Source organism: Balaenoptera acutorostrata, chromosome 15, assembly GCF_949987535.1.
Source record: "Balaenoptera acutorostrata chromosome 15, mBalAcu1.1, whole genome shotgun sequence".
Taxonomy (NCBI): domain Eukaryota; kingdom Metazoa; phylum Chordata; class Mammalia; order Artiodactyla; family Balaenopteridae; genus Balaenoptera; species Balaenoptera acutorostrata.
The window spans coordinates 70,954,533-70,972,518 of record NC_080078.1 but is presented as its reverse complement, the minus strand read 5'-3'; the positions used below and the strand labels follow the sequence as shown (position 1 = coordinate 70,972,518).

General features: G+C 39.1%; 1 protein-coding gene across 1 annotated transcript in view; it reads right to left on the bottom strand.

The window, feature by feature from the left end:
* TOP1 (DNA topoisomerase I) overlaps positions 1–17,986 on the bottom strand; it is an 87,276-nt gene that overhangs the window by 22,391 nt on the left and 46,899 nt on the right. The window contains exons 6-11 of the mRNA XM_057530208.1: positions 15,302–15,397; positions 14,222–14,297; positions 10,901–11,013; positions 5,483–5,598; positions 2,011–2,132; positions 967–1,089 (exon numbers count right to left, since the gene is read on the bottom strand). Of these exons, the coding sequence (XP_057386191.1) occupies positions 967–1,089; positions 2,011–2,132; positions 5,483–5,598; positions 10,901–11,013; positions 14,222–14,297; positions 15,302–15,397 (646 nt within the window). The remainder of the gene's footprint in view (positions 1–966; positions 1,090–2,010; positions 2,133–5,482; positions 5,599–10,900; positions 11,014–14,221; positions 14,298–15,301; positions 15,398–17,986) is intronic.

Below are 17,986 nucleotides of genomic sequence, written 5' to 3'. Positions count from 1 at the left end.
AACCCTCCCTAAAGTGGTTTTTAATTTGAAAAACACCCCTGAGGTGAAAAATAAACCAAATTTCACTAATTGGGAATACTGGAGAAAAGACTGAGACTAAAAAGCCTGGTGCAGGTATCATTCTTATCCCTATAGTAACTCCTAATTTTTTAAACTGAAGGTCAAATAGGCACCCTCAAACAATGAGTTAATATAAAGACAACGGCCTAAATTATATAAACATGCAAGTTTAATATACTGAAACTACAATGCCTTGAAGTGCAAAGAATTCCTTAAAATCCTTAACTCCTAGACCTCTGATTCTAGATAGAAAATGTTTTAGGCTTGAGGGCCATACAGTCTCTGCTGTAATTACTCAACTCTGCCACTGTTGCATGAAAGCAACCATAGATAATAGGTAAACAAGCAGATGTGGCATGTTCCAATAAAACTTTTCTACAAAAACAAGCAGCCTATCTATAGCTTGCCTACCAGTATTCTAGAAGAAAGTGACATCCCAGAAAGATCCTTCAGGAATGAGGTTGGCCACGGCTAGAAGACGAAGATGGATAAGCATGCCTAGATTCCAGAGTAAAATACATCAAAGAAGGAGAGTGTGTGTGTGTGTGTGTACATATGGCCAATATGATTTTATCTGTCTTAAATCCCTAACATCCAGGAGCCACTGTGGGTCAGATCTGCCCATCCTTAAATACTGTATTATTGGAGCTACTGGCTGGTTTTTAGATCAACAGAACACCAGGGTTCTCATATTGAGCCATTAAACATAGTGCTTGTTCACAATTTTCAGTCTACGTAAAACCCTTAAGAAATTCTAGACTTCACTAGGCTGAGAATCCTACATCTTTAGTACAGAGCCATGTGAAATCATTAAAGTCAAAACTGTTTTGTAAGAAACAAGAAGAAAATTAGATAAACTGATCACTATTCTAAAATTCTCCAGAGGTTTAAGAAATTCTGCAGTACCAGTTTCTCTTCCTTGCTCATCTGCTTCCGAGCTTCTGTCTGGGCTTTGAAATACTGGCTCATCTGGGTAAAATCACATTTGCTGAGGTTGGTGATAATATTCTTCTCTTCATTGGTCATTTCCTAGTTAAAAGAAAAGGGGGAGACAGAAGAAGAAGGTAAATAAACTATAAAGCCCTCTGGTTTTTCTGCAGTTACAGCAAAGCATCATGTTTTCAGTCAAAGGGTATCTGGCGAGGTAGTCAATCTAAACTTGTGAGTTTTGAAAAAAACAAAAATGTTTCTTACTTCATTCTGTTATAAATATGTATTCAATAGAAGACATTCAAAATAACTTAACACTGAAAAGGGTAACACTCTTACGTAGTTTCTCGTACTCCTTGGCACACTGCCCCAACCCCCTAAGCATATGAGTACCACAGCTGGGGAAACATGAATACACATCGTTCATTTTAGTAATGGGAGAAATAGTCCCACATTCATTCTCTCCTAGAAACATCCTTGCTCTATTCACTTATTAAATCTTACTTCTAGAGCTATTCAGAAGGTAAACTTCAGCTCAGCCTCTGTTCATATTATCCATATTGAGAATAAGGAAATTGTTTAAAATCACGTAGGCAGATACAGGATAGATATGTGGTTTCAAGAGCAGAAAGTACCCAAAGCTAACGAGCATGAATCAAGAGGGAACAGGACAACATTAATGCATGTCTCTTTGCAATAGCAGACAGAGGGCAGTCCTGCAGAGGCAAACTCTGCTTTGCTCAGCTGGAGCTGAGGTTTTCTGTTTGGCCTAATCTGATAAACTACCCCCTACAGGCCTATGAGAGCTGACAGGAAAGAAATACAGGTATTCTTGTTGGACAGAAAACCTATATAATACAGTAAATGAACAGAACCCCCTCCCCCAACTTTTTAATACAATAAAATTCATAAAACTCAAATTGTACATCAGGGAATTTTTTGTAAAATTACAATTTATTACTTAGTAGTTGATCAATATTTTTGTAAGGTGCTAGGATATCAATATATAGGCTACAATACCTTTCTCCAGTCTTTAAAGAAATTTTTCCTAAATATTTCCTTAGTAGTATATTCATGGTCGAGCATTTTTGCAAAGAACGTAGCTACTTCTTCTGCTTTGGGGCTCAGCTTCATGACTTTACCTAAAGAAAAAAGTGGTTCCAAAAAATGAGGTGTAGTATTCATGTTCTGAGTGTAAACACTGAGGCTCTGGAGACGTCTTCTTCAGTAATGGTTTACCTTCCAAAGGTATGTATGTAAAGGTCTGGTGACACGTGGTAACAACAATAACAACAAAGACAGTAGTATATTGATTTGTATCTACTTGTACGAATTCGCCTTCTCTGTATCAGATATTTACCTGGGTCATTCTCTGGAGACTATGCCAGTAAATTGTTCCCAGGAGCCTGCTCAGGACAGGGATGACCTGGGGGAGGCCCAGTCACTCTTCCTTTTCCTTTCAGCAAGCAGGGTCCTTTACACCTCTTCAATGGTTTTTAAAAATCAAATCCTCAGAGGGACTCCTGCCACTGCTAAGCTAAACAGCTTCTGTTCAAGAAGGGGAGGAAGGGATAGGGCAGGGAGTGGAAGAAAGGAATTGTGGGGAAAAGAAATAGGCATCTTTCTTCTTTAAAGTTAGGTGGGTGGAATATGAATTAAAAATATATATTCACAGCAGGCAAGCCCAGATATCCCATATGAAAAATCTAAGTAAGACATTCCTCTAGAACCTTGCTACTCAAAGTTTAGTTCATGGACCAGCAGTATTGACATCACATGGGAGTTTGTTAGAAGTGCAGGATCTCAGGCCCCACCCCAGACCTACTGACCAGAAAGTACATTTCAATGAGACCCCCAAGTGGCTTGTGTATACACTAGAGTTTGAGATGCCCTGGAACACAGGCATTATGAGGTTGCCTCTTTCAGGGAAACAGGGCTCATCCAGAACACAGGGATGACTGGGGTTCTTGGCATACACGTTTCTCCACTGCCTTACTATTACACAGGTACTAATAATTCACCAAGGATTTTCCCATTTATTACAGAAAACTAAAACTTAACCAGAAATCCATTCATTTCAAAACTCAGAAGACATCTCATCTCATGATGGTTATAAAGTTATTATCCCTGATTGTAGGGTTGATACAGGGAATTGCAGCTCCAAACTGAAACTTTCACGGTAGACAGAAAGAACCTGCTTGAAATTCGTAATTTTAAAAGGCCAGCAGGTGGCGCGGCTTCCCCTCTCAACATTCTGGCTCCTTCCAAAGACGACACCTTGGGGAGGATAGGCTGGCTTTCAAGAGTTTCCTGCACTTCTTTAGAATTCCCCCACTCAAGTCGGAACCAGTGTTGCCAGTTAAGATGTAACATGCTTCCAATATAAAGGAAACCATTAAGTCACTAAGAATAAAATAAATGAAATAAAATAGAAGGCAAGAAAGAATGTAAACTGTTCTCGGGTATGTCTGGTATACTCTCTGGGAAATTTTACTGAATTCTGTCCCAATAGAGAAAGCAATTTTGACGCCTCCTGTTTTAGATGAGCTGTCAAAAGATGAAATGACAGCTCCCAGCAGTAGAAGGGTAGGAGGATGACTTAAAGGCTCCTGACAACGGTAGTGCTTTGTAGAAAAGGCTGAGCTCCAGGAATAAGAAACTGCTGAGTCAGAGCTGAAAACTGGAGGTTCTTAGAGGCCATTCACTGCTTCAGCCAGTCTGTTCCCCACCTCCCTGGCAAGCGCTAAAGGAGTCTGAGAATTCTCTTCCCTAGAGAGCAGGCAGGACTGACAGCATCACTCCAGACTAGTAAGTCAAATACAACTTCTTGACTTACTGCAGTGTGGGACTTTACCTAATCAAAGGGAAGAGATCTGAGAAAGAGCAAATGAGAAAATGTGAGAGCCCTGGAGCTGGAGCTCCTATAAAGGATGACTGGGCAAGAATGCAGGAAGGGACCATGGTGACCAGTGATATTAGTTCAGGCCTTGGCTTCCCATCTTGGAAAGTAAGAGAAACCCAAAGGCTAAAGAGAAGAAAGGAATCTAGTTGTCCTTCAAATCACTTTGGACCTCAGAGTTAGGCTTTACCAGTTGAGCTTTCTAAAGCTCTTGGTAAACCCATACTAGGGTTACAGAATACCTGAACTTTTATGATTTTTCAAAGGCTCTTTCTCTTCACTGGAGTTTTAGCTTTGAGTCACATTTAAGAGTCTCCAGGAATGACCCACTGTGAGGGCTGACAGTAGAACTCTGTACTCTTGTCCTGTGTTGTCCACTCAACATAGGTCAGAATGTTTATCTGATGTAAGCATTTGTCACTGAGGCTATAAGGTCCTGCTAGATGGCACAGTCCATGAGATCAGGGATTCGTCAGTATTGTCGCTGCTGGGTCTTGGTGTCTGAATACAGGCACGCTGAATAAATACAGTTTAAAAAAAGGAATTCCAGCTTGCCAAGTTTGACATGTTCCTCACTTGCAAGACCCAGCCTTTCAGTATAAACTACTACCCTTGACCAATAAGCATCCATGGCCTGAGGCCACTGCTCGTGGACACAGAGATATACCAGAACTCTGAGTGTTCACCACTGATGCTTTTCAGCAGTTCTCCTGGCCCAGTGTTTCTCAAAGTTTGGTCAGCAGACCACTTGGTTCAGAAGCACCCAATATCACTCAACACCAATTAAATGGGCCCAGACCCACTTGGTGAATCTGAAGCACATGAGAGTTTGAGGAATAATGCTCTAGCCATTTCTGGAGAAAACTCTCAGAATGAGGGAAATCAGTTGAGTATTACCATCTGCAAACTGCTATATGCCAGTAAGGGAGCATCGAAGACTACTCTCAAAATGTTCAACCCAAGGACAGAAATACCAGTGACAGTTAATAGACAATTCTAAGGGTTCTAAGAGAACTAGGCAGGATATTTCTTCCGAGCGGCTCATCAGACTTGACTGCATAAAGGGCAAAGGCATAGTGTTGTGCTGTGTAGAGTGAGTGATAGACACCTATTACCCCTACCTAGATGTTGATGGCAGACTAATTAATCCTCAACCAAGTACTAAATACTATTTCTAGCAATGAGCAGCTTGTCAGCTTGCATTATGTCACTAAAATAAAATACTACCATTCAAGTCAGGCTTTTCTAGTAACTCTTACGAAGAGTAGCTCCTTAGAAGTAAAGTTCAGATAAAAACATTAGGCTTGTGGACCTATGTGACCTATGTAGATGGACCTTTTTGGGACCATGTCTCAAAGGGAGACAAGGGAGATAAGACAGCCCCTTTCTCACGGCACTTTTTCAGCACCAAATGGGCCTTTAAGAGTTAAGTAAACACCTGATAGCCCTTTCCCCAAACCATACGATGACGATAAAACAAAATGAAACAAACAAAAAGGATTATACAGCACAAGATCCTTCCTCACTTTCTATTCCTAAATAGAAGCAGACTCTTTCCTTGGCCAAGAATTGGACAACCTTGGAACAACTCACCATCATAGTAAAACTTGACATTCTCTGGAAGAGGTTCATATGGTGGAGCAAATACAGGACCTTTATGTTCTAGGAATTTCCACTTGATGCCTTCAGGATAGCGCTCTTCTTCCCACCTTTAAAAGACAAAGTACAACCTCATTTAGTGATCACTTCACCTAATATAGAGATTATCACCTATTAAATGCCAAAATAATTATCTGCTCAACTGACTGGTGCTCTGGAATGACTCTCGGCCCCACATTCAAGGCCTGGGTCAAAAAAACCAGCATCCTTCACTTTGTAAAAGCCAATACTCACAACAAATATGATGGAATAATCAGGTGAATGGAGGAAAATAAATTTCAGCAGTTTAGTCCAAAGATATTGAGTACATGAGATCATTATTCAGCAATAAGTAGGGGATATGGATATGGAAACAACTGTTTTATCACAATGATGTAACAGTAAGCCACAACGGTGTACATGACAGAGGTATTATTTATTACAGCTGATACATAGGAAAAGGCCTCCTGGGAATGGAGATGCCAGGTGAAGGTGTAAGGGAAAACAACCCTTTGAGAAAGTACATAATGACTATCATCCCATGTAATAGTTCCCTAGTATCCTTCAAATACTCAGACCATATTAAAAACATCCCTATTATATCCAAAAAGTATTTTATAGACTAGGATACAATTAAGGACCACACACTGCAATTGGTTGATATGTCTCAAAGTCTTTCTTTCTCTAGAATTAGACAAACCTTCTCACCACCACCACCACCATTTTGTTTTTTAAAGAGTCAGTCAGTTGTCTTACAGATAGAATACTTTAAAACTTCACAGATTTTAATCTTCGGTATTTCTATCTTTAAATGAAAAGTCCTACAGTTCTGCAGAATTATTCTGGAGGCCAGTTATGCATATTCTATTACTTCCTGTCATCTTCCAACGCCAATGTTTTAAAGTTCAGAAACATCAAATAAAAATTACATGTATCAAAAACTGTGCTGTAACAATACCATTACTATAAAACCAAGGTCAACATATATGGTCAAATAATTTTTGACAAGGGTGCTGATTATTAGGAAAATGTAAATCAAAACCATGAGATAGCACTCTCACCCACTAGGATAGCTATTCTTAAAAACAAAAACAAACCAGAAATAACAAGTGTTGATGAGGATGTGGAGAAACTGGAACTCTTGTGCACTGCTGGTGGGAATGAAGCGGGTACAGCTGCTGTGGAAAACAATATGGCGGTTCTTCAAAAAGTTAAACATAGAATTACCATATGATCTAGAAACTTCACTCCTGGGAATACACTCAAGAGGACTGAAAGCAGGCATTCAAACAAATTATTTGTACACAAATGTTCACAGCAGCACTATTCACAACTTCCAAAAGGTAGAAACAGCCTAAGCATCCATTAACAGATGAGTGGATAAATAAAAAGGAGTTTATACATACAATGGAATATTACTCAGCCTGAAACAGGAAGAAAATTCTGACATGCTACAACATGAATGAACCTTGAGGACATTTTCTTAAGTAAAATAATCCGGTCACCAAAGGCCAGATATTGTGATTCCACTGATACAAGGTACCTAGATTAATCAAATTCACAGAGACAGAAAGTAGAATGGTAGTTACTGAGGGCGAGAAAAGGGGGAATGAAGGAGGGTTATTGTTTAAAAAAGTTTCAGTTTTGTAAGGTGATGAGAATTCTGGAGACGGATGGTGGTGGGGATCACTGCATAACAAAGTGAATGTATTATAATACCACTTAACTGCACACTTCCCCCAGAATCTTTTACTCTCCAAATCAGAGAAAATACGTATGTATGGATGGATGTGTGTACAGAGATGAGAGGAACTGCAAGAAGCCTATCTATAGCAGTCACAGAGTAACTGTATGGGGATCCAGAGCACCATGTTTTCCTTTATCCTAGGACTTGGTTCCGTTCTTCTCATCAACTCCACTGTTTTGTTTTCGTTTTTTTTTTTTTTTTTTTTTTGGCCGCGCAGCACGGCTTGTGGGACCTTAGTTCCCTGACCAAGGATCAAACCTGGGCCTACAGCAGTGAAAGTGCAGAGTCCTAACCACTGGACCACCAGGGAATTCCCAACTCCAGTGCTTTTTAATTAAGAGTCCAACTTTTTATAATTTTTTCTATTCTGTCACATTCATCCTGAAGGCTCACGGTAACTTCTTAACCATTTAAGCAAATTAAGAGATGCACTCAACACTAAACCTCAGTTTAAACAGAAAGAAAGAACATATCCTATGACACATGCTGATATCATTGGATCAGCAACTGCTACTATACAAATAAAAATAGTAGTGTTGGCCTTTTAAGGCCCCCATCAATGGTTCACCAACAAAGTTAAGAAAAACATGTACTTAATCACACTTAACACCATCAACAAACTCCCCAGTTTCTAGATATTCTCATGAAGAATCATCTGTTTCGAATAAACATGGGACTTATGTTCCAACAGGCCAACCCTGACAAAAGTACACTCAACTCAAAGCAGAGCTGAAACTCTATATAGCTACAACGGGTAACAGTTAAAAATAGGGGGAGCTGGGACTTCCCTGGTGGTGCAGTGGTTAAGAATCCTCCTGCCAATGGAGGCGACATGGGTTCGAGCCCTGGTCCAGGAAGATCCCACATGCCACAGAGCAACTAAGCCCGTGTGCCACAACTACTGAGCCTGCACTCTAGGGCCCACATGCCACAACTACTGAGCCTGTGTGCTGCAACTACTGAAGCCCACGTGCCTAGAGCCCATGCTCTGCAACGAGAAGCCCGCGCACCACAATGAAGAGTAGCCCCAGCTCGCCACAACTAGAGAAAGCCTGTGTGCAGCAACAAAGACCCAATACAGCCATAAATAAACTAATTAATTAATTAAAAATAATAAAAAATAAAATAAATTTAAAATTTAAAAAATTTTTTTAAATAGGGGGAGCTGGGTTTAATAGGTTTCTGTGAACAAGCCTGAGCATACTGCCACCACTTGTAACATTGTTTCTATGGAGAAAATGTGACACAGTAAAGAAACCCACAGGGATCCCGACCATTTTCCCATTCCCAAAATTACCAAGGAGGGAGAAAAGGCTCAAAGTTGGCTTGTTTTTTGGCAGGATGAACAAGTCTATGACTCTGGGGGGGGGAAGCAAAAGATCTACACATTTGCCAAACTGGTAAAGGGTGTTAATTCTTTTAGTGAGATAGCAAGAGAGGTAGTAAAAATGAGAGTATCTGCCATTTAAGTTCACTGACTAGGCTCTCAGTGACAGTCACTGAGGACTGGACCACTGACTTCAGAGTCTAACAGGCAAGCCTACAGTGACAGAAAGGGCAAGCAATAGGTTAAGAGACCAGTCATTCCTGTTCTCTACTTCTAAAAACTTACAGTGGTACCTTCAAGCATTGTGCTTAAGAATGCACACGATTTAACAATCAGACTTGAGAAACGCATGCACTGGAGGCTGTAGCAAAGATTACTCAGCCCCAAACCTACCATCTCCAATGGTCCCACTTAAACCAAAACAAGAATAAAAACCATAGGTCACAAGTCTCTCAGAATTAAAGTGTGGTAACACTGACAGGAATTTCAACCACAGAAGCAAAATTAGGCTATTAGACCCTTCAAGGATACCTAATTCCACACACAAAAGGCTGGACTAGAAAAAGAGTACATCTGCTTCCAGGCCCAATAAGAGCCAGGGCTCCAAAGGAAGGGGGAAGGCAGCAGAGAGCTTGTGATGACAAAGAAAGTACCTTGTTCACTCAACAAACTTACTGAGCACCCAACCACAGAACCCAGAGACATAACAAACTGACGAATTACTAACTCACCACTCCCAATAATAACCCCTGATTTATAGAATCACTTCATTTCATCTTAAAAAAATTTTTTTATTAAAGGTCATAAAAGCCTTTCAATATTCCATCACTAAAAACTTTGATTAATTTCAAAGGAAAAAAATGAAATAAAAATGAGGAAAATAAAAACACATGTTCTTTAGTTTTCTGACCGAGCCCAGAAAGGCCCAGAGTTCCTTTGCTCTGTATTTTTCCTTTACACTTTCCTTTTTTAACCCCACATATGTCCACACCAACAATGCCGATTGCACAGCTGTGCTGAGCCTTTCTGCCACTGCAGCTCTGCTCCTCTCAGCCACCTCTCTGGACACTGATGTTTCCCCTTTGCTCAGACGTACTGGTGAGATTACTGTTCTCTATTACAAAAGCCACAGAGTAAATGCATACCAGTGGCTCTGGAACTCTACATACCAAACTACAAATAGTGGTTACCTCAAAGCTAGAAAAGAAAAATGGGAACGGGAGAAAGAAGGAAAGGGAACTGTCATTTTTTTCTAACTCGTATACCTCTGAATCATTGGAATTTTTTCAACATAAACAAATCATGTATACTATAGATGTAGTGGCTAAATAATACAAAGTTTTAAGAACAACCAGTATTAAAAATACAAGTTTATTTCAAAACTCTAAACATCTAGAAATAACCTGTTATTGCTAAACTGTCCTCCATTGAAGACTGTCTGAATCTTCACTCCCCACAGTGAAGAAGAATGCCTGTTTTCTCATATTTACAACCCTAGATGTTTTGATACTTATTAATCTTTCCTAATCTGAGACAAATTAAACAAAAAGATGTTTCATTTATTATTTTTCTTCGCATCTTTCTTTGCTACTTGTGAGGTTCACCATATTTTAAGATGTTTGTTAATCATTTATCTTCTTTAATGAGTTGCCTTTTCCTCATTTTTCTATCAGACTGTTCCTTTCATTAATTGTTTTAAAAGACTTTTTTTTTCATATTAGGAATCTTAGCCCATTGTAGTACAAATATTATCCTTTAGGATTTTTTTTTTAATGGCATGAGTTTGTTGATTTGCCATATAGAAGATTTTAATTTTATCAAATTTATAAATATTTTCCATATGGCTCTGCTTACATGTCTTGCTTCAAAAGGTCTTCGTTATTCTACAATTATAAAAATGTTCACCCAGGTTTTCTTGTGGAGGTTTTTTTTTTTAAACAAATAGGCAATTTCCCCAACATGATTTATAGAACAATCCATCTTTTCCCTCTCATTTTAAATGCAACTTTATTCATATGCTAAATTTCCATATATATATATATATATATATATAGGACTTCTATAGTTCACTCTGTTCAATAGGGTGGGACATAGTATTGAGATCCAATAGGGTAAGAGGTAGTTAATGTTCTCACTAGGTCCTGCAAAACTTATTTCAGAATGTTATTCCAGAGAGATTCTTTTAAGTACTTCCCTCCTCCCACAAATATCAAGCTATTCATTTTAATACTCAATATTCTTGTTTCATTAGGTTGTAGAATAAAAGAGCTAACATTTTAACCCAGTGCTGAAATATTACCATTTCCACTTCTGTTCCTCTTCTTTCTTCAGCTTCTTTTTCTTGTTATCTGGCTCAGGAACTTTTTTATCTTTATCTTTATCCTTATTCTTGGGTTTTTTCAATTTACCATCCTACAAAGAAACATGGTGAGAAAGCACTTAAATAAGGACCAATTACACTGCTCGAAGTAGTTTTGGGGAGCCATTAGACAGAAAAACTGGAATCATGGAATATGAGAACTGGAGAAGTTCTTGAGTCCAATACTCTCAATTTGATAGACGAATAAAAATTTATTGGTACTTTTCTCTAAAGCGATATTTCCTAAAACTCCCAGACACATGATTACCTAAGAAAGTAGTTAAAAACATTCATTCTGTAAGGGAAGAGCCTGGGAAATTGTATTTTTTTAGCCTCAGTGGAGTTCGGGACAGAGTAATCCCAGGGTATTATCCTCACTTATTTTAAAATCTACTCATCTTTACACCTCTTCTAATACCACCAAATAACAGGTACAGGAGACTTTTAATGTATTAAATATACAATTTGAAAGGAAATTTCTGATTGAGTCTGGGGGGGAAATACTTTATTACTGCTATTTGCATACACAAAGTCATGAAGCAGTAGGCAAGCAAGTACTCCGGAAGTCCTACAACAATTACCAATTCCCATGATAGTATTCCTTTGAACTATAACCCTAGATGAGCTGTCACAGTAGCACAGAAAAAGAACAAACATAAACAAGTAAAATCCATCAATACAGGTGATAAACCTCAAAACACACACACACACACATCCAGACAAAAATGTGCTAAGAGGTGGGGGTCCTGCTTAACGGAATCGAAACTCTTCTGAAGAATATTTTCCTTTGTCCTAACTATTCAATATAATTTAAATCTTTATTCAGCAAGTTTTATATAGCTATGAAAGATGGTTTTGAGTCATCTTAAAATCAGTTACAGAATGGCAGAACTTGAAAGAACTTTATAGTTTGGTTTGACCTCTTCCAGTTATAGTCAAGGAAACTCTGAAACAGGTTTTGTCACTTGCTCAATGTCAAAAAGCTGCTATTGACTATGATGAGAGCCCAAGTTTACCAGAAAAATAGTAGAATGTGACTCATGGGAATGGCTGGAATATATAAACATTCTAGGACTACACATGATAGGATGGTAATCAGATAACCTCAGAGAAAGCAAATGGCCTCCAGTGTACAAAGGGGAAAGACTACATTACTACACATAGTTTAAAATAGGAATGGAGAATATAAACGTGTAAGTATGTCTGGGAAGAGAAAATACTAGAGAATTGCATTAATTCAGATACTGTTTACTGTTTAGGCTGAAACACACCACAGGAAAAGGAAATGTTTTTCAGTTAAGACATTCTCTGAACAGCTTCTGAACAGGCATGCAGATGGTTTCATCAGGAAACTATTGGCTACATCGTATGTTTTCAAGCCTCAAAATGGGATTATCAGTCACTAGGAGACTTCAGAACAATTCCCAGAAATGAAAAACACCATAGCCAGCAAGTGAGGTTTAATGACTGATCTTGCCATCTGGGGTCCCTACCACAATAAGACTGGGTATTAATTTAGTCTTTCAGCCTGCTTTTTTTTCCCTCCCGTGTAGGGAGAGGGTTGCTAAGACAATTAAATAAATGAAGTCAACCATTCTTTCTCCCAAATGGTTTTAACAGTTATTACTAACCTCTGTGAAACCCAGAGAAAGGTATTATTTTACATAAATGCAACATAAGCATAAAGGCAATATAGAACGCATGGAGAGCTAAAGTTTTACATTTCTTTATTGACTGCTCTGTACTGGTAATCTACATGAAAGTGGAGTGACTATCATACTCACTACTCAACATTTCACTCTCAATTCCTTGAGTTGGCTCTTACACACTTGAGCTTCTGCCAAGAACAGGCTAGTTGTCAGAAAAGCTACAATTCCCTAAATGCAGGCCCTGATCATCTCTCTACGGCTCACCTACTCATTCATATTCTTAATATGATTTCATTAAAGACACTCCTTCTGCCTTCTTGTGGATTTGGAGGATCAGCAAAGTCCCACAGGAAGCAGGATAACATGGCAGCTAGTGTGCTGGCTCTGGAATCAAACCACATGGGATCAAATCCCGGCTTTACCACTTGGTATCTGTGTGGCCTCAGGCAAATGATTTAACCTCTCCGTACCTCAGTTCCTGCATGTGTAAAATGGAGATAATAGTAGCAATATTTATCTCTAAGGACTGTTGTAAGGATTAAATGAAATGATACCTATAAAGCGTGAAGAATAGTGCCTGGCACACTGTAAGCATCTAGTACATTTAATTTGAATTATTAATATTATTACTACTATGATAGATCACACTTTTAAGACTCACTGCCCCTTACTATCACTATCTTTACTGACGATACTTCAAGCTATCGACTTTATACTTGTGAATCCATTTTGTCCAAGACAATGGCTAAACTCAAATGCAGCAAAGCTAATAACTTACTCAACCCCTTCTTCTCTTAGGAGAGTGCAAGATTAAGACCCCTGTGAATTTCTGACATCTTTTTCTTGAATTACTCGCCCCCAGTTTCTAGTCCAAGAAATAGACAGTGTCAAAAGAAGGAACCATATTAGTATATGTTAAATCTACCACAAGCATCAAATAGAACCCTTAGAAAAGTAACTGAATTGAAACTGAGATTTTAAGGAAGGTTATAAGCTAGGAGAAGAAAGAAAAGAGGAAGAGTATATGTGTTCCAGACAGAGGGAACAGCATGTGTTACATAAGCCCTGAAGCACAAAAGAATCTGGTGTGGAAAGAAACAAAGGAGGTCTGTGAGGCTGGAACAAGGTAAATTAGAGAAGAGGCACAAGATGCAGGGGCCAGATCGGGAGAAGTTGTAAAGAGCTTGGATTTAATCCTGTATCCAAGGGACACCCATTTAAAGGACTTTAAATAGGGAGAGTTACCCAAAATGAGTGACGAGCAAGCTTTGTTAGATATGAGAAAGCACTAAAAAACATTCCTAGGGAAAGCTCTTCTGGGTTGTAAGCCAAAATGATTTCTTGCTAATACTTCCCCTGTATGTATGAAGACAGCACAGCTTCTCCAAGAACATGTCAGTTGGCAGCATAGCTATGGGTAGACACCCAGGAAGGCTGAGATCTTAAAACTAACAGTGCCGCAGCCACTGTAACACACTTAAGAGTTTTTCCCAGTGTTTCCTCTACAAGAGAGCAATAAATTCCTAAAACCCATTTGGCCTTCAGAAGTTATTTTACGGAAAACTCCCTATTCCAAACTCAAGCCCCAAAGGGCCTAAGTCTCTTTACTAACCTCTTCTTCCTCTAGTTTTCGTTTCTTCTCTTTCTTGGTATCTTCTGTTTTAATTTTCTTAGGTTTATAATCAGCACTAGAAAGGGGAACATGAATACGCAGTTAACACAATTGTGACTCAGTAGTTCTCACCAATAGGATTAGGACCTCCAAACTCTTCTTGGCGGCCTCCAAGGCAGGCGTGGCTGCTATTACTCTTGGCTGGGCATTCTACAGTCAAGAACAGGAATGGAGAAAGTAAAGAAGGCCAGACCAAGGACCAACAGTTATAGTCCTATATAGAACAAAACAACTTTATACTAGACGCAGGCCTGGAAGGGAAGTGGAGTAGAGGGATACATACAAAAATAGACAACACTAGAAGGTAGAAATCTGGGAAGCACACACACAGGGCAACAATGGCTACCACAAAGTAATAACTGGAAAAGAAAGGGGAGGAAAGAAATTCTCTATGAATTCTGAATATATACAAATGAGCTCATTAAGTATTTCCCTCCTCCCTTTCCATCCATCTTCTACCATAAATCCTTTGTAGATTCCCAAAACATAATAAACTCTGCAAGATTGAAAATAATGAACAGGATTTAACCTCAATGACTGAACCTGAGAAAGAGGTACATGTAAGTCTCAAATAACTGTTTTAAGTAAGAGCAATTTTATTACTTCTATACATGGAAACTTCACTCAGAAGGTACTAACAGGCACAGATCCTAGGAAAAACTGCTTCAGCAATGAAAACTTATCTGTGGTAGGTGATGATAAACTTAAAGTAACTTAAATAATTTAAATATTCTTTGTGAATTCTGGATTATTTGAAATTCCAACAATAAATATGCATTACCTTTTTAATAAGAAAAAACATAAGAAAAGTGTAAATATATATTCTCCATTTAAGCCTCAGGCACACTACTTATTTATTTAGGAAACCCTATTTCTCATAATTCAAAGAGAAATCAGTCACCCAGTCTATTAATCACAAATTCCTAATGACTAAAAGTCAACTAATGCAGTTGTTCTGTGTATTATTGTCTAAACGACTCCTTTTTGTTTAAAAAAATTAAAGTAATAAGAAATACTCACTCATCCTCATCTCGAGGTCTCTTTAATGGCTTTATATCCTCTCTAGGAGGAGCAAAATAGCCATCATCTTCAGGTTCATCTTTAATCAATGGTGGACTAAAGAGAAAAAAATTGCTAGTTAATGAGTGGTAGAACATCTACATTATATCAAGTAATGCAAAGTAGGGGGAAGTAGCTAGTGGAAGGATAACATATATGTGTACATATTAAAAGGTTTTCCATGAGCACTTTTTCTCACTTAATTCTCACTACAGCCCTGTGAGGTAGACAGTATTGATCTCAATTACAGATGAAGAGGCGATATCAAGGTTCGGGATCCGGACTCCTTATTATCAGGATTCTTTCCACTACATCGTAGCTGTCTACGCCAACGGAACTCACACCACAACAGGAACAAACCTAAGTTATTTCCTCGCTTTATTTGAGGGGTCTGTGTATCTGATCCCTCAAGCAATGTGAATTGATTATTCTAGTGCTCCAAAAGCTAAAATACAGCTTTCACAAAAAAAGGAATAAAAATGTATTCCACAAACTTGAGGCCCAAAACAAACTGAAGTCATTCTAAGCCAAATCTATTCACTGTTCAACTTCCTCCTTTGGTTTACTTACTTTATACACAGAAGAGTACCTTGTCCTATTTTTCTTAAGATTCTGCCTTCTGAATATAAAAAGATGATTCTGTTAGATGACTATCCTGAACCAAAAAGAGGAAGGAACAAGTTAAAAAACCAATGGGACCGGACTTCCCTTCGTGGCGCAGTGGTTAAGAATCCGCCTGCCATATATGCATGGGACACAGGTTCGAGCCCTGGTCCGGGAAGATCCCACATGCTGCGGAGCAACTAAGCCTGTGTGTCACAACTACTGAGCCTGTGCTCTAGAGCCCACGAGCCACAACTACTGAGCCCATGTGCCACAACTACTGAAGCCTGCGCGCCTAGAGCCCGTGCTCTGCAACAAGAGAAGCCACTGCAATGAGAAGCCCGCGCACCGCAATGAAGAGTAGCCCCCGCTCACTGCAACTAGAGAAAGCCCGCGTGCAGCAACGAAGACCCAACACAACCATAAATAAATAAATGAGTGAATGAATGAATGAATGAATGAATAAATAAATACATTAAAAAAAAAAACAACCAATGGGACCAGCAATCACCACAGCCTGGGATGTTCCCTGGCCCGGCACATCCTGTCGGAACTGCACTGCTCACAGCCAGAAGCATCTACAAAGCTAACTAACTCGGCACAGGGAATGGCCTCCAGACACAAAGCCACTCATCTCTAGGGGGGCCAAGGGAAAAGCATCCAGATTTAGCTGCCAAAGAAAGGATATTCACAGGGTTTCAATGCTGTGCCCCCACCCCCACCCCCACCCCAAGCATACTGGATCCCCTTGCTTGCAAATGAATTTGAATGTTTAAACAGATTAGCTTTCTTTCCTTATTTATGCACACTCCCCAAATGCTGACCTCTATAGCTGTTTCTCCCCACGACGGAAACCATTGACACAGCCCCAAGTGTCCAAAATCTCCAAAAGCTTTGCACCAGAAAGAAAGAAATGCTGCCATTTACCCAACTAGTTAAGTAAATGCTAGATCCTAGTACTGTCATGAGTGAAGTTAAAAACACTTGGGAAGGGTTACTAGGCCTGAAGAAAGAATTTTTAAAACAATTACCAGAAAACTGTTCCATCCAGTGAAGCATGTGGATTCTCTACCACGATACAGATGCAAGCTAGAGAGCAGTCCAGCAAAGTGAACACAGAGACCACTGCCTCGAAGGGTATGCTTCTGACCGTCTAGCCCAGAAAGTCTGAAACTGAACCCAGGACTCCACACCAAGTCCAGAGAGTCTAATCATATCTTAGTCTCATAAAAGTTCAAGGCAGTCTCCTGGCAGGAAATAGTTGCCCTGTGTTCAGTCACTGTTATCTAAGAAATCAGAATGCCCAGCTTACAGCTCTAATGCTTCTTGAATTTTACTATTCTGCATTCCTAGAACAGTTACAGAACATGCCTGAAGAGGGCACTTGCTTCTCCCTGGTCTAAGGGACCCAGAGTAAATGGCACAATTCTCAAAAATGTTCTCAAACGAAACTGAAAGTTCAAAGTTTCAAGGGAGCAAAACTGTCAAAACACTTTGCCCTGGACAGTAATGCAAATACTCCCCACAACTCCTCGTAAATCCATCCTGCCATTCAGTGGAGCAGGTGAGAATATATGATCATATAAGTTCTGTTTTTTTTGAAACCAGAGGAGACATTCGGGCTTATTTTAGGGAGTTGAGGCTGATGAGGAAAACAGAATCAAAATGGCCCCAAAAAGTAAAGGAAAAGTGACCTCTAGATTGTGCGTATTTTCCTTTCCTTCTGGAAAAGAGATAAAATATTTCTACTCAAATCTACACCGGTCCCTAAAATGCAGATCAAGTTAGTTTCTATATATGAGCCTCAGAATAGGGGCAATTCAGAGTAGGGGTTTTTCAGGAAACTCCAAAATTACTACTAAGTATAGAGTTTCTTTTGGGGGTGATGAAAATGTTTTGAAATTAGATAGGGATAATGGGGAGGTTATATAACCTTGTGAAATACTAAAAACCAATAAACTGTACACTTTAAAAGGGTGTATTTTATGGAATGTTAAATTATATCTCAATTTAAAAAAGCTTCTTTCTGTCAACCTTCTCCAC